Source organism: Nannobrachium achirus (assembly GCF_963921795.1).
Source record: "Nannobrachium achirus genome assembly, chromosome: 14".
NCBI classification, from domain to species: domain Eukaryota; kingdom Metazoa; phylum Chordata; class Actinopteri; order Myctophiformes; family Myctophidae; genus Nannobrachium; species Nannobrachium achirus.
Window position 1 is genome coordinate 22282373 of NC_137821.1, and position 22018 is coordinate 22304390.

At 44.6% G+C, this 22018-nt stretch overlaps 1 protein-coding gene across 1 annotated transcript in view; it reads left to right on the forward strand.

The window, feature by feature from the left end:
* The window catches only part of LOC308298472 (Fc receptor-like protein 5), a 38501-nt gene that overhangs the window by 14912 nt on the left and 1571 nt on the right, over window positions 1-22018 (forward strand). Inside the window, exons 5-14 of the mRNA XM_080742078.1 lie at window positions 1777-2043; window positions 3072-3089; window positions 6512-6670; window positions 8162-8263; window positions 15038-15298; window positions 15723-15905; window positions 17478-17493; window positions 17602-17699; window positions 18056-18106; window positions 18309-18325. Of these exons, the coding sequence (XP_080598204.1) occupies window positions 1777-2043; window positions 3072-3089; window positions 6512-6670; window positions 8162-8263; window positions 15038-15298; window positions 15723-15905; window positions 17478-17493; window positions 17602-17699; window positions 18056-18084 (1133 nt within the window). The 3' untranslated portion in view covers window positions 18085-18106; window positions 18309-18325. The remainder of the gene's footprint in view (window positions 1-1776; window positions 2044-3071; window positions 3090-6511; window positions 6671-8161; window positions 8264-15037; window positions 15299-15722; window positions 15906-17477; window positions 17494-17601; window positions 17700-18055; window positions 18107-18308; window positions 18326-22018) is intronic.

Genomic DNA, 22018 nt, shown 5'->3' on the forward strand with positions numbered 1-22018 from the left:
TCGGCATCAATGCCTGTCGGCATCGCCGATTCGATTCCCGATCCGGGCGACCTTTGCCGCATGTCACTCCCTGTCTCTCCCCCATTTCCTGTCAGTCTACTGTCCTATCCAATAAAGGCAAAAAGCCCAAAAACAAAAAAAAACAAAAAAAAGAAGAGCATGAGGTGTGACAGACTGACATGAGCTGCAGGTTTTCATTCTAAGTAGCGATCTACGGTCGCAAAAATCACATTGAGGACATTCTGTTACAGTATCAGCATGGCTTAGAATATTATGTTCCTCAGAATCACAGCTCTGTAGGTGAAATGATATATCTATCTGTGATTATATATTTGTTCCCCCAATACATGAATCATTTTGATTGGTTGATGACAACTACACATCATCTGGATTGTGGGGCCACCAACCATCACATGTGATGTCCTGTCCCTCATCAAAAAACACTACTGAATCACTACTCATCACTACTACTAAATGTCTACACAAACACTACCATTTCACTACTTGATTACTATTGCAATGTGTAGTGATTTAAGTAGTGATTCCCAGTAGTAATGAGTAGAGTATTGGCTGGTTTCACCCACTGAAACACTACTGATAATCACTACTTAATGACTATTCAAATCACTGCACGACTGCTACTTAATTACTTCAGTATCACTATTGGCTTTTGGGAAAGTACTACCCAATCACTACACATTTATTATTGAATTACTACACAATGCTTACACATTCACTTCTGTATCACTTCACAATCCCAATAGAATTAATACATCCTTGTATGTGTAGTGTTTATGTACTGTTTTATCACAACTGAATTACTTTTAATTTCTACACAAACCCTTTTGAAACTCTACACGATTATCATTCGGTCACTCCTGTTTGTGTAGTGTTTATGTAGTGTTTTATCACTACTGAATTACTTTTAATTTCTACACAAACCCACAGTGTCCCCCAGCGGGAATCGAACCCAGGACCTTCTAACTGTGAGGCGACAGCACTATTGACTGCGCCACCGTGCCCCCTTAAAGCAGTAGTGTTTTAACAGCTTTTTCACTATACTCCGCTTGATTACTACTGGAAACACTACTGTTTCACTACAAAACTCTACTGGTGTGTCATGATGAGTAGTGAATATGTAGTGTTGTGACTACATATTCACTACACATAAACAAGTAGTAAAATCTCGACATAATCACTATTTAAATGCCTTCACTACTCCGATTACTACTGGAAACACTACTGTTTCACTACAAAACTCTACTGGTGTGTCATGAGTAGTGAATATGTAGTGTTGTGACTACATATTCACTACACATAAACAAGTAGTAAAATCTCTACATAATCACTATTTAAATGCCTTCACTACTCTGCTTGATTACTACTGGAAACACTACTGTTTCACTACAAAACTCTACTGGTGTGTCATGAGTAGTGAATATGTAGTGTTGTGACTACATATTCATTACACATAAACAAGTAGTAAAATCTCTACATAATCACTATTTAAATGCCTTTGTAGTGAAGCAGTAGTGTTTTAACAGCTTTTTCACTACTACGATTGATTACTACTGGAAACACTACTGTTTCACTACAAAACTCTACTGGTGTGTCATGAGTAGTGAAAACATTACAGATTTACTACACAATTGCTACACATGACTACACAGTCACTACTACACGAATAGGTTTTGTGTAGTGATTCAGTAGTGTTTTTTGATGAGGGGTAGGCCTATGTTCATACTGTAACTCAACCTGCTGCTGTTGGCTCTATAGGTGGAGATGTGATCCTTCAGAGCCCTGTACTTCCTGTGATGGAAGGAAGTGATGTCACCCTCTGCTGCTTGTCCAAAGACAAGAAAACTGGTAAACCATCCTCTGGCCTCCCAGCTGATTTCTATAAAGATGGGTCCCTCATCAGGACTGAGTCTACAGGACAGATGACCATCCACAATGTCCACAAGTCTGATGAAGGATTCTACAAGTGTATAATCTCTAGCCTCCTCTCTGGAGAGTCACCAGAGAGCAGGATGGATATGAGAGGTGAGTTAGTCATGCAATGATACTGAATAAATAAATTAACACCATGGGCTCTATCTTGCCACCCGGCATAAATTGGCACTAAAAGTAGCTCCTTTTGGAACCTCTGCCTCGGATGATGCCTCTATGAGAGTTTTCCGGCAATAATTCACCAGGTTTCCCCGATTCTTACCTTCACCAAGCATAGGTGACTGGCCATTAATCTGTGTTACATAAATGTTTCGCCATCAAGCGGTCTAGGCGAGAAAACTGGCCACAGGCTGACTAAAACAAGGAACTGGCTGACAAAACAAGCAAGTTAAAAGTATTGTTTCATTCAACACATCACTTGGTTTTCCCTCAACGCTTAAAAAGTAGACATCTGAGAGACAGGTATGCAACCTTTACTTTTTGAATACGATGTTTGGTGAAGGTAAGAATCGGGGAACATTGACGAACTATCGCCGGAAAAATCTCACATGGGCATCATGCGACGAACAGGAACCTCATTTCGGAGTTCCAACTTCCAACCGATGCCTTTACCATTTTCATGTAGTGTCCACATTGTATATTTCACCTGACCTGCCCACCTACAGTATGGGAGCATTGCTCTTAAAAGCTGGTGTAGTTTGCGCATTGTTATCCTAGGTAGGGTGAGAAAAATCGGAAAGCGATCACGCCTTAGCTTTGACCTAATTTAAGTCTAGTACAGTCCTCCAGTGCAGAACTTCCCTCCTATTTAAAGAGTGCATTACATAGAAAGTACAATATTTCTCAACACACACTGCACAGTGCACACTCTGATTGCAATCAAAATCCATCCTAATGCAACACAACACACGATCAACATGGTATATAATATTGCTGGTTTGAATATGTTTAAATACAGTACCTCTTTTCATCTGAGAATTGTATGAATCCATAACCTCCTGGAGGCTTTCTTCTTCTACTTAAATAGGTGGAACATAACATGCAATGTATCACAGATGTCTCTCTCTCTCTCTCTCTCTCTCTCTCTCTCTCTCTCTCTCTCTCTCTCTCTCTCTCTCCAGAGCTACATCTCCCTGATGGTGAGACAACTTCAATCTACTGCATTATGGGTAGTATGAGAGAAGCCATCTGAAACCCTCCTGTTAATACACAATAAACCTAAAAAAAAAAACCTTTGACAGATTCTATATTACTCCTACAGAGTTAGTCCAAACATCACGCATCGGTATACATCTCTAGCCTCGGATACCACAACCACACACTTCCGGAAAACGCATGCTCCTGGATTACGGAAGTTGGTTTACTAAGCTACATTATCTCTACAGTCAAGGGACCAACACGGCTGGTAAAAAAAAGTAAAAAAAAAAAAAAGAAATAATAAAAAATTCGGCCATCCACGGTGGTACTACGAAACATAACTCCGGCCATCCACGGTGGTACTACGAAACATAACTCCGGCCATCCACTGTAGTACTACCGAAACATAACTCCGGCCATCCACGGTGGTACTACGAAACATAACTCTGGCCGCTCTCTCTAGAGGTCTCATCACACGTTGTTATGAGAAGCTGCTAACGTTAGCTTCAGCTTGATAGCTTCACCCTCTGGCTGTGGCTCTGTGAATTAAGCCTGTATCAGAGTGTACGGTGGAGACCTATCCACCGCAAATTTGCGGTCCCTGCACTTATCAGAAAATAAGTGCAGGCCATCATAGTATGCCACGGTGGAGTCACGGTGGAGTCCTATTCACCGTGACTGACTAGTCTAGATTGACCAATCAGTGAACGGGGTGTAGAGCCTGTCTGTCTGAAAGTAAAAACAGAGAGATGTGTTGGGACTCACGGTGGAAAGCTCTCCACCGTGAGGAATGATGTAACGTTGTAGTTTCATGACTCAAAAAGACTCGAAAAGACTACACCGCAGTGTAAAGCCTTCCACCGCGGACCCGACTATGATACAGGCTTTACAAACTGTTGCAGATAGCAGGGTGACCACAGCTTAGCTTGTAGATTTCTCCTCATTGATCTTACACCAGCATGCATTTGCAACATAGCCTCTAGTAGCCTAGCCAGACAGTGGCTGTCTCTGACTGACTGACTGACTGACTGACTGACTGACTGACTGACTGACTGACTGCGAGTGGAGGAGTAAAGGAGAGGAACGTATGTCTCAGTGTTGCCAAGTCTGATATTTATAAGCCATGTTGGGCTTGTTTCTTTTTTGTTGTAAAGTTGCTTGTAAATAATGGTGGTTGTGATTGTGAGCTTGTAGATCAGACCAGCTGTTTTCAAATAGCCAATGTATAGGTTTAAAGTAATCATGTGGCCTATATTCACTTATTTTGGGCTTGTTTTCATAGACCTGGTTGCTTATTCCTCTCACAAGATTTGGCAACACACCCATCTATTTTGATAATGGTAACAGAGAACTTACAGTGGCTATTTACTTAAAGGAGTGGCGACACCGGCCGAAATTTAACATTATGATACAGTAGGTCACGTGGTGTTCCTTCAAACAGTCTGAAAAGGAGGCGGGCCGTATCATTTAGTAGTGAATGTATACTTCGTCCGTCGTGCGGTGCCGCGCAATGTATACTTCGTCCGTCGTGCGGTGCCGCGCACAACGTGATGGCTTGTTGTTAGCGTGTAGCCCGGCTAACGCTGCACCGCACGGCTATTTGCGAGAGCTATTGTGTGTGTACACACGCGCGAAAGCACACACACACAGGCTACACACACACAGAGTGTATGAGCCACGGGCACGGACCTCAGTACGGCCGCTGTGCTCTGGTGAGTCAGCAGGACATGGCTTGCTCCGGTCGGTCTGGTGCTCCAGTCAGGTTAGGGCAAGAGACAGCAGGGTATGGCCGACAAAACCGTTTCATAGACGGGGAGAAGCGTGTTGACCCTCGTACACCTTTTTTGACACCTTTTTTGAAGAAGACATGTACTTTTTTATCGGTCTAACCATTGGTTTTATAGCGAATGCTATATCATTTTTACCCCTAGAACTGATAGTTTTAAAGTTGGTTTAGAAAGTCGGAAACACACCTCAGACAGCTTTTTTTGGGGCAGTTTCAAAAGATAATGATATGGATAATCGACTCTGCCCCTCCCCCCATATTAGCCCAATCAAATTAATTTATTTCAGTTACTGTACAGAAAGTACTACTTTCAGTACAGTAACTACAATAAATTAATTTGATTGGGTCATTTAACATGGGGGTACATGACATCATTAAAAAAATTGGCTAATTTGATAGCCTTAACACCTTGCCGTCCGAAATAGAATGGTGGTTGGTAGATTAGCCGTGAAATTTCTATTATTGTATTGTGATCTGAGACATAATATTATGTTTATAAACATGACCCCGCAGCCCCTCCATCTTGAACAGCACCGCTGTTTTTTCTTTCTTTTTTTTTTCCAGGTCAGTAACTCACCATGATTTTCTCGATTTCCGTTGGGATAGAATGGGGGTTTTGGCCGATCGTCGATGTCCCTGTGCGTTTCGCGTGCGCGATCCTTTCACGTAAATGTCCCCGCAAACAATCCATGTGTGACTGAAGAACAGAACTGAAAAGTTTCGCTAGCATAGCCCCAAGCATGGCTGCTGTAGGAGCTCGAGTGTGCAGACAGCAAACGGATGGCTGGGAGTAGCCTTGGAGAAGGAGAGGCGCTGACGTCACCTCTGCTTCATGCACGGTCTGCATGAGCTATCAATGCACGAGTGGTGACTAGGGAAGGTTAGACGATCGCCGATTTTCGGATCAAAAGCTTTTATTCCGGTTTTAAAGACAAAGTCCGGGAATGTACGACGTGGCTGAGAGTCCCTGGGGGGATGTGCGATATAGTATGGTTTTAACATTAAGGGGCTCCCCGTGGCTTAGAAGGTGTTAATTAGCTGTTTTGGCCATGTCACTCCACCTTTAACTTTTTTGCTTTTAATAGTTTTATAGCTTAATTGCATTTACTTTTGTGTAAAACAATTTTCATCAGCTTTATAAATAAATCTCTTTAAAACTGATGACCATGCCCAATATTGATGATAATATTTAATAGAGAAAAAAATATATATATATTATTTGTATTTATTTTTTAATATTCAAATATATTCGATATTCGGGCCAATTTCTAAGACCAATATTCGAATGTAATATTTTGAGGAATGTTGAAGCCCTACTGCCTTGCATGGTTTCCTCCACCATCAGTGCATGAATATGTGTGTGAATGGGTGAATGTAAAGTCACAATCTCTGTAAAGTCCATTGGATGAAGGCACTATATAAATGCTCCATTTACCATTCAAACGATAATCTGTCAACAGACTTCCACAGATGGTGAGACATCACAGTCAATCAGAAGCATTGCTGTTATTGTTTCATCTGATGTTAATGTTATCAGTTAACATCTGATCAGAACACTTCTACAGTTATATGGTGTATCTCTCCCTCTCGTACCTTTATGATTCTCTCCCTCTCTCTCGCCCTCCCTCCCCCTTCCAGTGTCTCTGAAAGTCAGTCCTGAAAGATCACAGTTCTTTCAAGGTGAGTCCATCTCCCTGAGCTGTGAGGAAAAGGGAAGGTCTGCGCCAGGCTGGTCTGTGAGAAGAACCAGTGACAGATATAGTGGAACCTGCAACAATGAATGGGGAACCATCAAAGGTAGGAGAGAGAGAGAGAGAGAGAGAGAGAGAGAGAGAGAGAGAGAGAGAGATGCTTCAAGCTTCAATTCAGGCGATTTACACCCTGAAGGCAACTTTTTTACTGGTGACACAACCTTTCCCCTAAGTAACAAGAAATCTTGTGAAATAAAATGTTGTCAACCAATCATCAAGGATGATGATACACGAAAGAAGAAGAACAACCTTTCCAAATCTGGATAGCTCTTTAACAATAAGCCCATCACTTAAGAACGGAGGGATGTTTGACAGTAATACTTTTGTCGTCGGTGTAGCGAGAGGCGTTACAGACACTACATTGTCTTTTATCACCACGCCGTTTGTCACAACTGTGTTTGCCTTTTCCACTTCATCAACAAAAATCACTTCATCAAAAAGAAATGACTCAACTGCTATGCCATGTACAGCAGTAGTCAAACCCCGCTCACACCGGGGATTAAACAATGAAAGCAACAATCACTTAAAGAAGTAACCCAACTGAAATAGAGCTCGAACTTGGGCTCTGACGTAGGCTTGTATCTATCCGGCAGAACCTCTGACGAATGTCTTGTGGGACGCTTTCAATACCTTGCCCGTTCTACCCCTTTGGGTATATTTCTCTACTAGGGTCTATCGAGAGTGCTGTACTTAGCTTAGTTAGTGCTATGCTTAGCTTAGTTCTTCTTCCTGTGGTCAACTGGAGTCTGCCGCTGATCTGAACAGGAAGCCTGTTTATATATTGTAAGGTTGTCTGATGTCATATTGATGACATCAATCTGACACGTATGCCGTCCAGCCCGGTTGCCATTGACACCAGCCTAACAATGGCTACTGTCTATGACGGCAGTCCCATATGATGGGCAATCTCCATAATAGTGTTCTCCAAATCTCCATGTTTAGGCCAAACAGGTTCGCTCCATTTCTCCATGTATGGGTCCAAATGCCTATTGCCTGTCTCCTTGCCGTCTGATCTGACTGTTGTGTGGTTGTGGCCTCTTTGCCTGTGTTCCCTTACCGTCCTTTCTTCTCTGTGAGGATCTGTGGAGAAAGAACTAGTCTAGATCGGGTTAGGGTTAGGATTAGTATACAAGCACTCTGTCGCCATCTGATGGACAGAATATCGCTCAGCATAGGTACTAGAATCTCTCTGACACATATGCCGTCCATGCCCGGTTGCCATTGACACCGGCCTAACAATGGCTACTGTCTATGACGGCAGTCCCATATGATATGATGGACAATCTCCATATATAGTTTTCTCCAAATCTCTATGTTTAGGCCAAACAGGTTCGCTCCATTTCTCCATGTATGGGTCCAAATGCCCAATGTTGAGCTTAACACTGAAACGTTTTAACACCAACAAAGAGCAAAGCATGGAAACAGATAGAAAAACAAGCTCACTCACTCCGTAGAACCTCGTAGAGAGAGAGAGAGAGAGAGAGAGAGACTCCTTTTACTTTAACTGAAACCTTGAGTTCTTTGTGTTTCTTTTTAGGAGTGTCCTGTACCAGAACCATGTATCTTTGGGATGGTGGAGTTTATTGGTGTGAGTCCGAGTCAAGAGAACTCAGCTGGTCCATCAACATTAAGATCTCTGGTACAATCGATATAATTACATCCCTCTGTGTGTGTGTGTGTGTGTGTGTGTGTGTGTGTGTGTGTGTGTGTGTGTGTGTGTGTGTGTGTGTGTGTGTGCGCGCGTGCGCGCGCACTTGCTTACAGTATACAATTTTATGACCAGCCTGTTTGGCACCAAAACCTGCATCTTTAAACATGAAGTGACATGATTCCCCCCCAAAAAATGATTATCAGGTATTATGATCATACTAGGAGGTAGTTTTTATTCTCCAAAAAAGTGTACAGAAAGAGTTAAAAGTAGGCCACACCCACCAGTTCATTAAGTATGCCTGGTTGTCATGGTGGGTGGTGACCCAGCTGAAGTTAGCCTCACCCACAGTGTTGGGTGAATGGTAAAAGGGGAGGGGATGATCATATGATGACATTTTATCTGTGTTTTTGGATCGACACTTTTGACCCACAAGGTGTCAGCCTCCAAGGAATATAAGGAAGGAATGGAAACACGTGACCACCGGGCATGTGCCATGTCTGGCTATGAAGCTCACCATGAGTGCCAGAACCCGCAGCCGGTGTGCGTGCCAGATCGGCACGTCTGCCATTTTAGCTCTGCACATCCGGCGGTTGTAACTGACGGTACACAATATGATGTTGTGATTGGCTTTTCCTTTTCAAACCTTTATTGAACAAGGAAACTAACATCCCCAAAAGTAACTTTTAATAATACATATCAGTACTGCATTAATTCTTATTGCCTTTAATAATAAATAACAGTATTGCATTAATTGTTATTGCCGAAAATTCCAAGTAACTTTTAATAATAAATAACTGTAGGCCTACTGCATTCATTCTTATTGCTTTAATAATAAATAACAGTATTGCATTAATTCTTATTGCCAAAAAATCCTCTTCAATATTCAACACTGGAAAGTAACAATACAAAAAAGAAAACGTTTAATAATGAAAAATAACGTAATAATAAATATTAGCGGTGGCCCCGTGGTCAGCCGCTGACGGTCACCTCGCCTCGCCGATGACCGTCACCTCGCCTCGCCGGTGACGGTCAGCGGCTCTGTGGTCAGCGGTGAGGGTCTCGCTACTGACCACAGGGCCGATGACCGTCACCTCGCCGCTGACCACGGGGCCGTTGACCGTCCACCGGGGTGTCTCTCACCGCTGATATTTATTATTAAAAGAAACTATTTACTAATTATTAAGAAACGTGTTATTTTCCTGTGTTCAATAAGAATTAATAATCCATGTAGCTGTAGTATTCTAAAAACGACTGGGCACTGGTGGCTGTGTTGGGTGGCGAAAACAGCCGATCTACAAGCCCACAAAGCGTTCCGCTTGCTATGCGTTGTGAGCTTGTAGGTCTGCTGTTTTCAGCCACATTGTGTGACGTCAGTCGCAAGCGCCGGAAGCGAGCAGAAGCGCCGGAAGCGAGCAGAAAAGGCAGAGCGAGTGGATCTTTAACCCACACCAGAAGTGCGACTGCCAACGGTCACGTGCAACGCAGGGATACATGGGAGAATGTGGTCGGAGCTAGGGATGGCCAAATGGAGATTTTTTGAGCGGTGCAAACCGCTCCTATATTTCACTTTCGGTTTATTTAGTTAAAACATATTAGCACGGGACGATTCTTTCATTCTTCATCGATTGGCTAGTTGAGTAACTAAACATTAGAATCGACCAATCAGAAACCGTTCTACTCATGACAACATGTGTTAGCCAAACAGAACAGACCAATCAAATGCTGTGTTGTTCATGTTAATTTAGATCTGTCTTGGCCATTACACTTGCACTTGAGACCGGTTTAAAGTTCATGAAAGGTCCAGGCGTAATGGCCATGTTGTTTCATATCCTGGACCTCTCCTAAACCTTAAACTAACAGATTGAACAACACACAGGATTCGAAACAGCAACCACGCTACATTACCCTTGCAGGCTATGATTACTGTTTCGAATCCTGTGTGTTGTTCAATCTGCCAGTTTAAGGTTGGTCATGCCAAGAAGTGCTGGGTTGCCCTCCTGTCTGTTTTCCCTCTGTCTCCTAATTGCTTTATAACCCTCAAGAAGGTTCAGGCGTAATGGCCAGGTTGTTTCATATCCTGGACCTAATGGCCAGGAAAGGTCAGACAAACAACTTGTCAGACAAACAACTTGGCCAGGTTGTTTCATATCCTGGTTAATTTAGATCTGTCTTGGCCATTACACTTGCACTTGAGACCGGTTTAAAGTTCATGAAAGGTCCAGGCGTAATGGCCAGGTTGTTCATATCCTGGACCTCTCCTAAACCTTAACACAACCCGTGCCTCTTAATCTGAAGGTTGCTTGTTGCCTTGGTGCCGCGTCGTTTCCTCCGTCGGCCGCCGCTATTATTTTGAAGGGCTGGAAGGGGGTTGTTTTTGTTTTTTTGGATTATCACTTGACGGCAACGATTACGTCATCTAGTCACATGACAGTGTGGGACAAGAAGAGGAAGATGGCTGCGCCCTGCCTTGTGCCTTGTTTACATTTAGATCTGGTGCAAAATGGCTCAAAATGGCTATTTTGTTTAAATGAAGTTTCTTTATGGGCCTCTCCATTGACTTAACATGGAGGAGCTTCACTTCGCGTGCACGCCCAACGTGCGTTTTAAACAAATCGCCGACATTACCGATGCGGCCGTGACCGGAGCGACATTATGTAAGTATTAATACATTTACTGTAAATACAGTAAGATTGACGGTGAGCGCTGTCAACGGCGTCATGTAGTCACCGATTTGAATGACGGTGAGGATCGTCTACAGCAGCAGAACAGTTAAACTAACAGATTGAACAACACACAGGATTCAAAACAGCAACCACGCTACATTACCCTTGTAGGCTATGATTACTGTTTCGAATCCTGTGTGTTGTTCAATCTGCCAGTTTAAGGTTGGTCATGCCAAGAGGTGCTGGGTTGCTCTCCTGTCTGTTTTCCCTCTGTCTCCTAATTGCTTTATAACCCTCAAGAAGGTTCAGGCGTAATGGCCAGGTTGTTTCATATCCTGGACCTAATGGCCAGGAAAGGTCAGACAAACAACTTGGCCAGGTTGTTTCATATCCTGGATCTGACAGTTTAAGGTTTAGGAAAGGTCAAGGATATTGGGTTGGTCAGACCTGGTTGGTTGGTTGGTCATGCCAAGAAGTGCTGGGTTGCCCTCCTGTCTGTTTTCCCTCTGTTATCCTTCTGTCTCCTAATTGCTTTATAACCCTCAAGAAGCTTCATTTGGCTCTATGCATACAAACTCATTCAAGACAGCGGCCACACTTACATTACATTTGCATATGGCCAGGCTGTTTGTCTGAACCTGGTTTAGGAAATGTCCAGGATATTGGGTTGCTCAGACCTTTCCCTCTAACTTTGACTGACGGACAATGCCAAGAAGTGCTGGGTTGCCCTCCTGTCTGTTTTCCCTCTGTCTCCTAATTGCTTTATAACCCTCAAAAAGCTTTATTTGGCTCTATGCATACAAACTCATTCAAACTCATTCAAGACATCTGAGTGGTGTCAGATCTCTGCTGGTTTAAAGTTCATGAAAGGTCCAGGCGTAATGGCTAGGTTGTTTGTCTGATCTCCTGTCTGTTTTCCCTCTGTCTCTTTATCGCTTTATACTGTAGCTCTATTTGGCTCCAAGTTGTTTGTCTGACCTCCTGTCTGTTTTCCCTCTGTTTCCTAATTGCTTTATAACCCTCTCTTCAGTTGCACGTCCTCTATAATACGTTTCTGTCTTGTAAGTGGAATAATATAATCTAAATTCTCACATTTTATATACTGACCAGGGGTTCTGGTTACGTAACATATAAACATGACTTGTTGCAATGACGATTTGCGCATGCTGTTTTACCTCCATATTTATTACTATGACATATATCACCATAACGTCAGAGATTACTCAATGGATTATAGTCAAGGGTTGCTAAAGGCAGTCCATTCCTTAGCATTTGCCTTAGTTTCCTCTTGTTCACATCTAAAATCATGTTTGAGACAGTCTCACAAACAGATGTATCGAATTTGTCGTATTTAATGCCCAAAGCAGTGATGCCAGGGTTAAAATGGTTAAAATAAGGTACGGATTGCAGCTTCAATATAAACACAATCTTCGAACAAAATGCCTCAAATCATTAATACAGCGTGCAATTGGAATGAAATTGTGCATGCACATTCTCAAAAGGCCAAGGAGGAAATTACAATACAAAATATTCAAATATATGAAAATCTATATTTCTTTTTTCGTCACGCTATTAAGGATCACATGCATAATGAAAATCGCCTTTGCACCGCTCACTTCGCACGGGTGCGATTTTTTCTTAACCGATAACCGTCAGGCCTTATCAGTTAATTAACCGTTAACCGTTAAGGAAATGTGTTAAAAAATGCGCTATTTTAGCGATTTAAAAAAGGAAAATAGGCCTACACACGTTTTTCCCCATAATAAAGTGCTATATTTACACATTAAAAACAATAAAACTGGGAGAAACAAGAATACAAATGTTTTCTAAAAGAAATGTGTTTTTGCAAAGAAACGGTGGGATTGAAATGAGTGATCAGTCTAATGTGATGCGCTCGCCAGGCACGTGCGCACATACAGCAAAAGGGGCTTGCGCCCTTAACTTTTATCCGTCTGAAAAGGCCCTTTTAGAAATGTCAGCCCATGCCTCTCTAAAATTCTGTGCACTCCCTGGCAGTCGCCTAACAAAACAGCAGCAGCGGCAGCAGCGAGACGTCGGAGACGCTCGCATGTAGCCGCATGTAGTAGAGCAATAACTTCCAATCGTATGACTTTTGGAATGGTTGAATCGGCTAAACGTGATCCATTTCATTCATTTCCTTCTCTCTCGCCTGTGTTTTGTGTGTCATTGAATTTGCGACTCTGAGCTTTGTTATTTTCGCATAGCCAACTATGTAACCAAGACGACTTTAGCGTTCCTCACGTCATCAACATCCCACTAAGCAATTTGGGGGTTATAACACGTTCAAATGACGTCTTCGCCGAAACCGGACGTCTAGCTAGATCCGGTCTGTGACGAGTTTAAATTTTAAAGTTTTTTCAACGGCTATACATAGACTAGACATTGTATCACCGTCATTTAAACGACGTTAGCGGCCGCTAGCGGCCACCGAAAGTAGTGAAAATGTAGTGAAAATGATGGCAGCCAGCAGGGTTTAAAATCACTATTCCTTGGTTCTGAGAGCCGTATGCTATCTGAACCACCGCAGCTGATCATATTTGAAATGCATTCTAGCACTGTTATTATTTGACACAGGGAATCGACGGGGTACGAACTCGGGACCTTCTGATAATGAGACCTGCGCGCTACCGCTAGACCACGGCCACACGTTGTAACTTACATGTGTCCAGCAGCTATTAGAAGTTGACATATCGCCTCCCGCTGTTCGTTTTACGTCGGTGCATTTTGTTTGACAACACAAACTAACTTTATATTGATGGATAGCTATAAAACAATTTTATTTAATCATTATCGTATGGTGGGGTGGGGATGTGGCTGCAGTCTTGTGTGTTTGTGTCTGTTGGTGTCAGAATTAATTATGTAACTCAGAGAAGTAATAGTATGCTGTCATGAGCAGTACCACGGCATTATGCCATTATTTATTACACTTTTAGAATTTTTCAAAGGTATTGCCCAGCACGTCTTTTAGACGCCTAAATGATGTGCAATGGCCAGAAAACTGCTCAGTGGATGCAATTAAACTACAACTATTAAGGTAGAACCGGGATGAGATACTGTTAGCATCTGATAATGAACAACTTGATAAAAATGTATTTAAAAAAAAAGATGGTCTAACACACGTTTGTCCAAAACGGTGATATATCGTTAAATGGAAGCGTTCAGATGACGGCTACAACTCAACTAGACTATATAGTGAAATTGGCTCTTAAAATTACTTTAGTCCAATATTTGAAAACCAGGTGTGGATATTAAAGCTGTTTTTTTAATCAACAAGTATGGAATAATGGATTAAATGTAATCAGCTACAATCGGTCTATAGACAGACTGACGATAGACGGTTCAAATGAGGGCTAACCATAACCATTGGGCTAAATGACAGCTAGTGTTTACTGGGATGTAACATTAGAAAGTTGTGTTTTAAGCTCTTCTTAAACGGGATTCAATGTGACAACGGGGGTCTGTTTTGTAAAATCCAATCGACGAGGGATCATTTGTTTCCTGATGAACAAGTCAGCGTGTACTGTACAGCAGCGTCGCAGACTCGCGGTAGCATGAATGCATGGATGTTACACAGACATTGGTGTCCAGAAATGTAGTTGCATGGTTGGTGACTTGATGTTGCGTAGATATTGGTGTACGGGGCTTTTGGTGTGACACATGGGTTGATTTCCCTTTTCTTTTTTTTTTTTATCGGTCAAAATTAACCGTTAGTGCTTACTAACCAATTTCTTATCGGTTTAACGGTAACGGTTAAACGTTGGCCATCCCTAGTCGGAGCCTCCCGAAATACAGCACACGAAGAAGAACACAGCCGGACACCCCCCCCCCCCCCCCCCCCCCCCCGCCACTTTATTTTAAAATACATTGGACCACATTTCGACAAAATGAATATGATGGTGGTTGGAAGGCAATTTTTAACTAGCGATAGGAACCATACAGTAGGCATGAAAATGTTAATTAAGGTTAGAAAACGGGGGGGAGGGGGGGGGGGGGGGGGGACAGCGCAACTAGCGCTGTAGCGATTTTAAATCGGCAGAACTATGCCCCTGACAGTAACTCAACCTGCAATTGGTTCTAGGTGGAAACTTGATCCTGGAGAGTCCTCTACTTCCTGTGATGGAAGGAAGTGATGTCAAACTCCGTTGCCTGTCCAAAGACCATACAACTGGTAAACCAACCTCTGGCCTCCCTGCTGATTTCTATAAAGATGGGTCCCTCATCAGGACTGAGTCTACAGGACAAATGACCATCCACAATGTTCCCAAGTCTGATGAAGGATTCTACAAGTGTGAAATATCTGGCCTTGGAGAGTCAGCAGAGAGCAGGATGGTTGTGAGAGGTGACACTTTGCTTTATATTATGTATATAATATAATAATAATAATAATAATACAATACACCAAAAGTGGTGTCTTCAAACCACCTTCCCATTGTCACAAGCCAATCAGGGTCAAGAGACACACGAAAGCCTCTCCTTTCGGGGTAACCAGTTTTAAAGTCTGCACATAGTTAAATTACAATATGACAATGTCAAGTTAACTTTAGCTGATATAGATACAGTATGTATACCGTATGTATACTGTCGCATAAGCCGTGCTGCTCTGTTACACACCACATGGTCAATGTTTTTACAGACTAAACTCTGTCCAATCAACATTGTCCATCTTTAGATTTACATGGAAATTATTGACATTTAAAAGAGATTCACAGCTCTTGAAATATGTGTTTATGAGTAATATGTAACTCATGCTTCACATTCTCCAGCCTCCAAAGACAACGACTATTCCTCTTTCTCGCTACTTCCCACTCTATCTCCCCCTCCCTCTGTCTCTCTCCCTCCATCTCTGACCTCTTTGTCTCTCCCTCTGTATTTCTACCCTCTGACGGGGGCTGGAGCCTCCATCTTTCTGCTGATTCTGGGCCTGTGTCTTTGGAAGAAATACAGAGGTGCGTTTGTTGATAATGTTCAGACATTAGAGAAGCTGTAAGATTCTAAAGGATGAGATGTACTGTTCCTTTTGCTGTTTGGGGATAGGATAACGTATTAGTAAGAAAGAGAACTCTGCTTTAATGATAATAATGATAACAATAATACAGTTACAAAATGCTTACAACGATAATAAAATGGCTTAAACAGACCTGTGACATGCAGAATACACCTAGTTAAGAAAGATCCTTTAGACAGATGCACAAATACATGGTCTTGTTTATGCATTTATATCAATACAAACATCAATCAATCAATATTGATCACACTGATCATATTAACTAGTAAGACGCCTCATGGTGACATGCGACCTCACCCTTTATATCGGACCAGTTACCCATATACTGTATGGAGACACACTGGTACCCATATATGAAGATCCATGCACTGTATTAGTACATCCCTTTTATGCCCATACATGGAGATCCCTATCTGAACCAGCCACACAGATATGGTCTTTCTTCCTCCATATATGGGCATTCCCAGTCCTGTTAGATATGGGCTTAACATTGATGACACCAGGGATCTCCATATACTGTATGGGCATAAAAATTCTGGGAGATCCCCATCTGAACCAGCCACACAGATATGGGCCATGTCTTGGTCATCGGGCCAGTGATATACATCGATGACATCAGGGATCTTCATATATGGGCATAAAAGGGATTCTGGGGAATACCCATACATGTGTGGTGGAGAGAGTCGCAGCCCCAGCCTGAAGCCTCAAAAGTCTAGTATCTGCCCTCGTTCCATAGGGATATCCCTTTGGAGTAATGGTTAAGATATTGGACTTTCACACGGGAGACCCGGGTTCGAAGCCGGGTGGGGAGGTTCGGATCACCTCCATTACATTGGTGCCGTGACCTGCATCCGGGCTTACCCGTAGGAGGAGGTCAAAGGGGGGTGAGTGTGGCGGAGAGAGTCGCAGCCCCAGCCTGAAGCCTCAAAAGTCTAGTATCTGCCCTCCTACCGTAGTTATATCCCTTTGGAGTGATCGTTAAGATATTGGACTTTCACGCGGGAAACCCGGGTTCGAAACCGGGTGGGGATGTTTGGATCACCTCCGTTACACATGTATATGGAATTTTACATACGTAGGTGATGTCACCTGTGATATCACCTGTGATGTCACAGTGATGTGTCAGGGGAACCACAGTGTCAGGCTTGACCTTCAGAGATACACGGATACGTGGACAAGATGTGCCGGATATCAGAGTGACATGAGAGCATGATGAGAGCAATATTTAAAAAAAGTATTAAACGTGAAAACAAAACAAAAACTTCTCGTACTTTGGTGGTCTAATGGCAGTGCGCACAACAAATTTGGCACTGAACGGTACAGGAGTGAGATAAGCTCTGGACGCCAGGGCCGTTTTTAGCTATAGGCGGTATAGGCGGTCGCCTAGAGCGCCATCCTAGAGGGGGCGCCGAGGGGGCGCCGAACTCGCCATGAACCATACTGATGACTTTGGTGAGTGAGTACTACTTTATGTAAAAGGTTAAACGATTTAACTTGTCTTTTCAATTTACAGATCCATGTTGTGTCAGGTAAGTACAGTACTGATCTGTGTCTATTCATGAACATGACAGCAGTAGATTCCATCCTGATTCCATCCAACTTATTTTCTATTAAATAATGATTTATTACAATTACAGTCGTGTTCAGTCTCAGGGGACCCAACAGAGCTCAGCTGATTACCAGAACATCAATCAAAGCGCGGCTCCTGATGATGTGTATCTCCCACTGCAGCATGGTCAGTATTTTTCTTTTTGCCTAAGCTCTAAGTGGTATGCGCCTGGACCAGTAGGCCACCAGGCGCCCCAATTAAAACATGTTTTGATATAATTGACACATTGATGCTTATATGTTTACCTTTAGGCAACACTAGTGTCTATGGAGTAATCCAGCTCAATCATGTTGATTAAGGATATTTCTGACAAGGCCAACTGAGTCAAATAATAATAAAAAAAGATCTTACAAAATTAAACAATGAATGTCCTTTATCGAAATACCTTTGTCACATTGTTTTGTTTGTTTAGCAGAAGAATTTAGTAAAATAAAACCATGTTTTGATATAATTGACACATTGATGCTTATGTTTACCTTTAGGCGACACCAGCGTCTATGGAGTAATCTAGAACCCTGATGACTATGAAAATGGTACAGTTTATACCTTTAAAGAGCCAATCCAATATTTTGCTAATTCCACATGCTTTTATTGTGAAATATTAATGTTAGGAGTGTCACTTCTTTCAGATTCAAATATTACTTGATTTGTTAGGCCTTTATGTTTTTATTTGGTTCAATAGCTTATGGTATAACTTACTCTAATCTTTTTTTTCTTTTCTTTTTTTTTTTATAGATCCATTATAATGTCACGTAAGTACAGTATTGATCTCTGTGTATTCATTATCATATAAGCACAATAGATTCCATCTTGTTTTCTATTTAATTTCTCCTGGCCCAAAACTCATCCATCCATCCATGGCATGAAAACACTTGAATCCAGTCAGCTGAAAATCTGTTTGTTTACATTCCGCCAGTCAGCATTTCCTCCTATGGGAAGGCGCTAGCCGACAAGATCACACAGAAATGTCACACGTTTGCTCCCGAAGGTCAATTCCTATTGGCCGAAGGGCATGTCAATCATGTTATAAGGCCCGCCCCGGCGGCACCCTATAAAACCGGTGACTTCCCTGTTGCTCCTAGCCAACAATTTAACAAACTACTTCAGAGAAGATCTAATCGTCACGGAGATAGCCGAAAGCGACAAGAAGGGATTAGTCCACCGGCTCCGCGACTTTTCTTCAGTCATCTTTCCAGTTTTCTACATCCTAAACAGCGGTAAGAATTCTCCACCGCTTCTCAACTCACGTGTGTTGATACTAGCTTGTTAGCCCGCGTTGCTAAGCTAAGCTAAGCTGCAACGTCCTTACCGGCTTTAGCTACTGGCCCCGTACACACACGTTTCGATCTACCCGCCTCATTGCAAATTCCTACGTTTTGCTTTTCAGGGGAAAGTGTACGAATACGCTGTTCTCCCCTTCGGCCTGTCACTAAGCCCTTGCGTCTTCGTCACAAAAACGGCGATCGAACCCTTGAGGCGGCAGGGCATCAGGATAGCCAAATACCTGGACGATTGGCTCATAAGCACAAGCTCGAGTCAGGAGGTGGCACGCCACACCGAGATAGTATCAATTTTGAAGAAAGCGTGCTGTCTCCCTCTCAGCAGATCACCGTCCTGGGAACCTCGTTGGATTCCCGGAGTATGATAAACATAGCAGAACGAAACATAGCAGAACGAAAGCGTGTTTTCCGAGTTCTCTAGCCGTCTGTGGGACCAAGGGGTGTCCCTTCTCCCTCGCCCTAGATGACCCCCACCCTACCTGAATTCGATGCCTAGGCTGGGACCATGCCGTGCAGGCCCTCGACGAAGAACCGGTTTGCCAGCCATGCTTCAGCGTTCCCCTGCTCATTCGGCAGCATCGTGCCGATATGGCAGCGGGCCTCCTCGTGATTGTGTCCACCTTCTCCTTCGGCGTTCCGGCGGAGACAGCGGGGACAGCGACCACCGTTGCGGCCCAGCCGGCCGCTTCTCCCCACATGGAGGCCCAGTCACGCCGCTCCCCTGCCTCCTCGCGGGCCAGCGGCACTTCCTCGCGCTTCTCCTACGGCAACTTTGAGGAGGAATCAGATGGGGACAAGGTTGAGGGCCTTACTCCTCACCAACAGCGGGCGGAGGAGGACGAATCCAAGGACCTGGGGACCCCACCCGAGATCTCCATCTCCGAAAGTGAGTCACTGCTTTCCCCACCTCCCCCTGCATCTCGAGCGTCTCTGGGCTCCGCCGAGCCCGCGGCACAGGGACCTTCTCCCGGGCCCCAGGGGCTACAGGCAGGCCTCGCTTTCTCCCAAGGATCGACTACTACTCCACCTCCGGCCGTCGGCGTGTCGGCGGCCCAGATGTCTTTTCCAGCGGCTGACGCTGGAAACCTGAAATCAGGGGTAGCCACGTCTGCCCCCCAGGCCTCCGCATCCGGCTCCACTACAGCCCGAGACGGGCTCACTGGAACCACAGCGGCGAAGAGCGGCTCCACCGCCGCCACCTCTGCGCCCATCTCCATGGACCCGTGGGCTGTTTTGGAGAGGGCCACGTGCAGATCCAATCTACCAGTGCACCTGGAAGAGCGGCCAGTGGCCACCAAGGCGCCCCGCCTGGGCAAGGACCCCTCCGAACCACAACCGCAGGTGATGAAGTTCTTGCCCGAGATTACTGGTTTCAAGGAGGCCCTGCACGAGTCCTGGACCACAACACAGGGACCCGGATAAGCTGACCTTTGTCACTGAATTCCCCGGGGCTCACGAGTTAGGCATCCCCACATGTCCCCACGTGGGGAATGCTCTGGCCGCCACCCTGCAAGCCAAGGCCCTGAAAGCAGACAGCAGTAACGCTCCTTTCATCCTGACGGGCCCCAAACCCACCTTCTCTGACTCCTATGAAAGGAATATGTCCAAGAGCTCCAGAGAAACGTACAGGGCCACGCCACTAGGGATCTCAACGCAGCTGGCCTCCTCGCCAATTCCATCAAGGTATTGTTTCGAGAAAATCACCGCCTCCGAGGAGCTCCTGGTGGACCTTAACTTTCACGCCGTAGCGTGGATAGGTCGCGCCATGGACCACGTGATGCAGCAAGAGACCACCCGCTGGCTGAGCAAGATCAAGTGGGAGAAGGAGTCCACCGAGAGGACCAAACTCCAGAACCTTGACAGTTCCCCGACGGTCGATGGAGATCATGGCAGGGGGCATCCAGATGTTTCAGAAGCGGGTCACTGCCCGCAAAGAAACCAAGGAGATAGTGGAATCCACCATGCCATAAGTCCGAAGGTTCATTAGTCCGAAGGTTCATTAGTCCGAATTTAGTTAGGGTTACTGAGGTTAAGGTTAGGGTTAGAGTTAGGCATAGTATTCTTAACAAATTCGGACCAATGCCATGGCACTCCCCAGGCGGGGTTAACATCCCCGGAGCACTCGTTCAACGCACCAGCACGTCCGGCTCAACGTCCCCACGTCATGGAGCCAGGGACATCACGACTGCCGCCATCTCACGCAGGTTTGTTTGTGGAAGTACCCCTGCCCCCCAGGCGAGAGGTTCATGTCACAGGGAGTCCCCCGCTGGTGGGACTCACACTCCCCGAGACTTTGACAAATGTTATGACGGATCCAGTGGCGCCAGTGCCCTTATACAGACCGCTAGCGGTGTGTGCGGCACAATGGAAGCGGTGCAATCCCAACCGTTGGATCTTTTGCACCATAACAAAGGCCTACAGAATGCAATTCGAAACAAAGCCGCCACTGTCTTCCAAGGTGATTTTCACCAGAGCCTCCGGTCCGGAAGCCATTGCTCTGGAGGAGGAAATACAGGCTCAGTTTCAAAAGGACGCTATAAGGGAGATCCCGCGGAACAAACTCTGTCTCGGGTACTACTCCGAGTATTTCCTGGTGCCAAAAAAGAAGGGGGGGGGGGGGGGCTACGGCCCATACTGGACCTATACGGTCTGAAACCTTCAAATTCAGAATGTTGACTCCTGCCGGCCTGCTGCGGTCAGTGAGGGAGAATGACTACTTCAATTCGATCGATCTGAAAGACACGTACACACACGTTTCGATCTACCCGCCTCATTGCAAATTCCTACGTTTTGCTTTTCAGGGGAAAGTGTACGAATACGCTGTTCTCCCCTTCGGCCTGTCACTAAGCCCTCGCGTCTTCGTCATGGTGACAAAAACGGCGATCGAACCCTTGACGCGGCAGGGCATCAGGATAGCCAAATACCTGGACGATTGGCTCATAAGCACAAGCTCGAGTCAGGAGGTGGCACGCCACACCGAGATAGTATCAATTTTGAAAAAAGCGTGCTGTCTCCCTCTCAGCAGATCACCGTCCTGGGAACCTCGTTGGATTCCCGGAGTATGATCGCGTGTCTCTCCCCGGAGAGGATAAAGAATTTCCTATCTTGCACCGCTGCCTTCTGGACGGGACGGAAAGTCCCTTAGCCCAAGGCTCCACTGGCGGC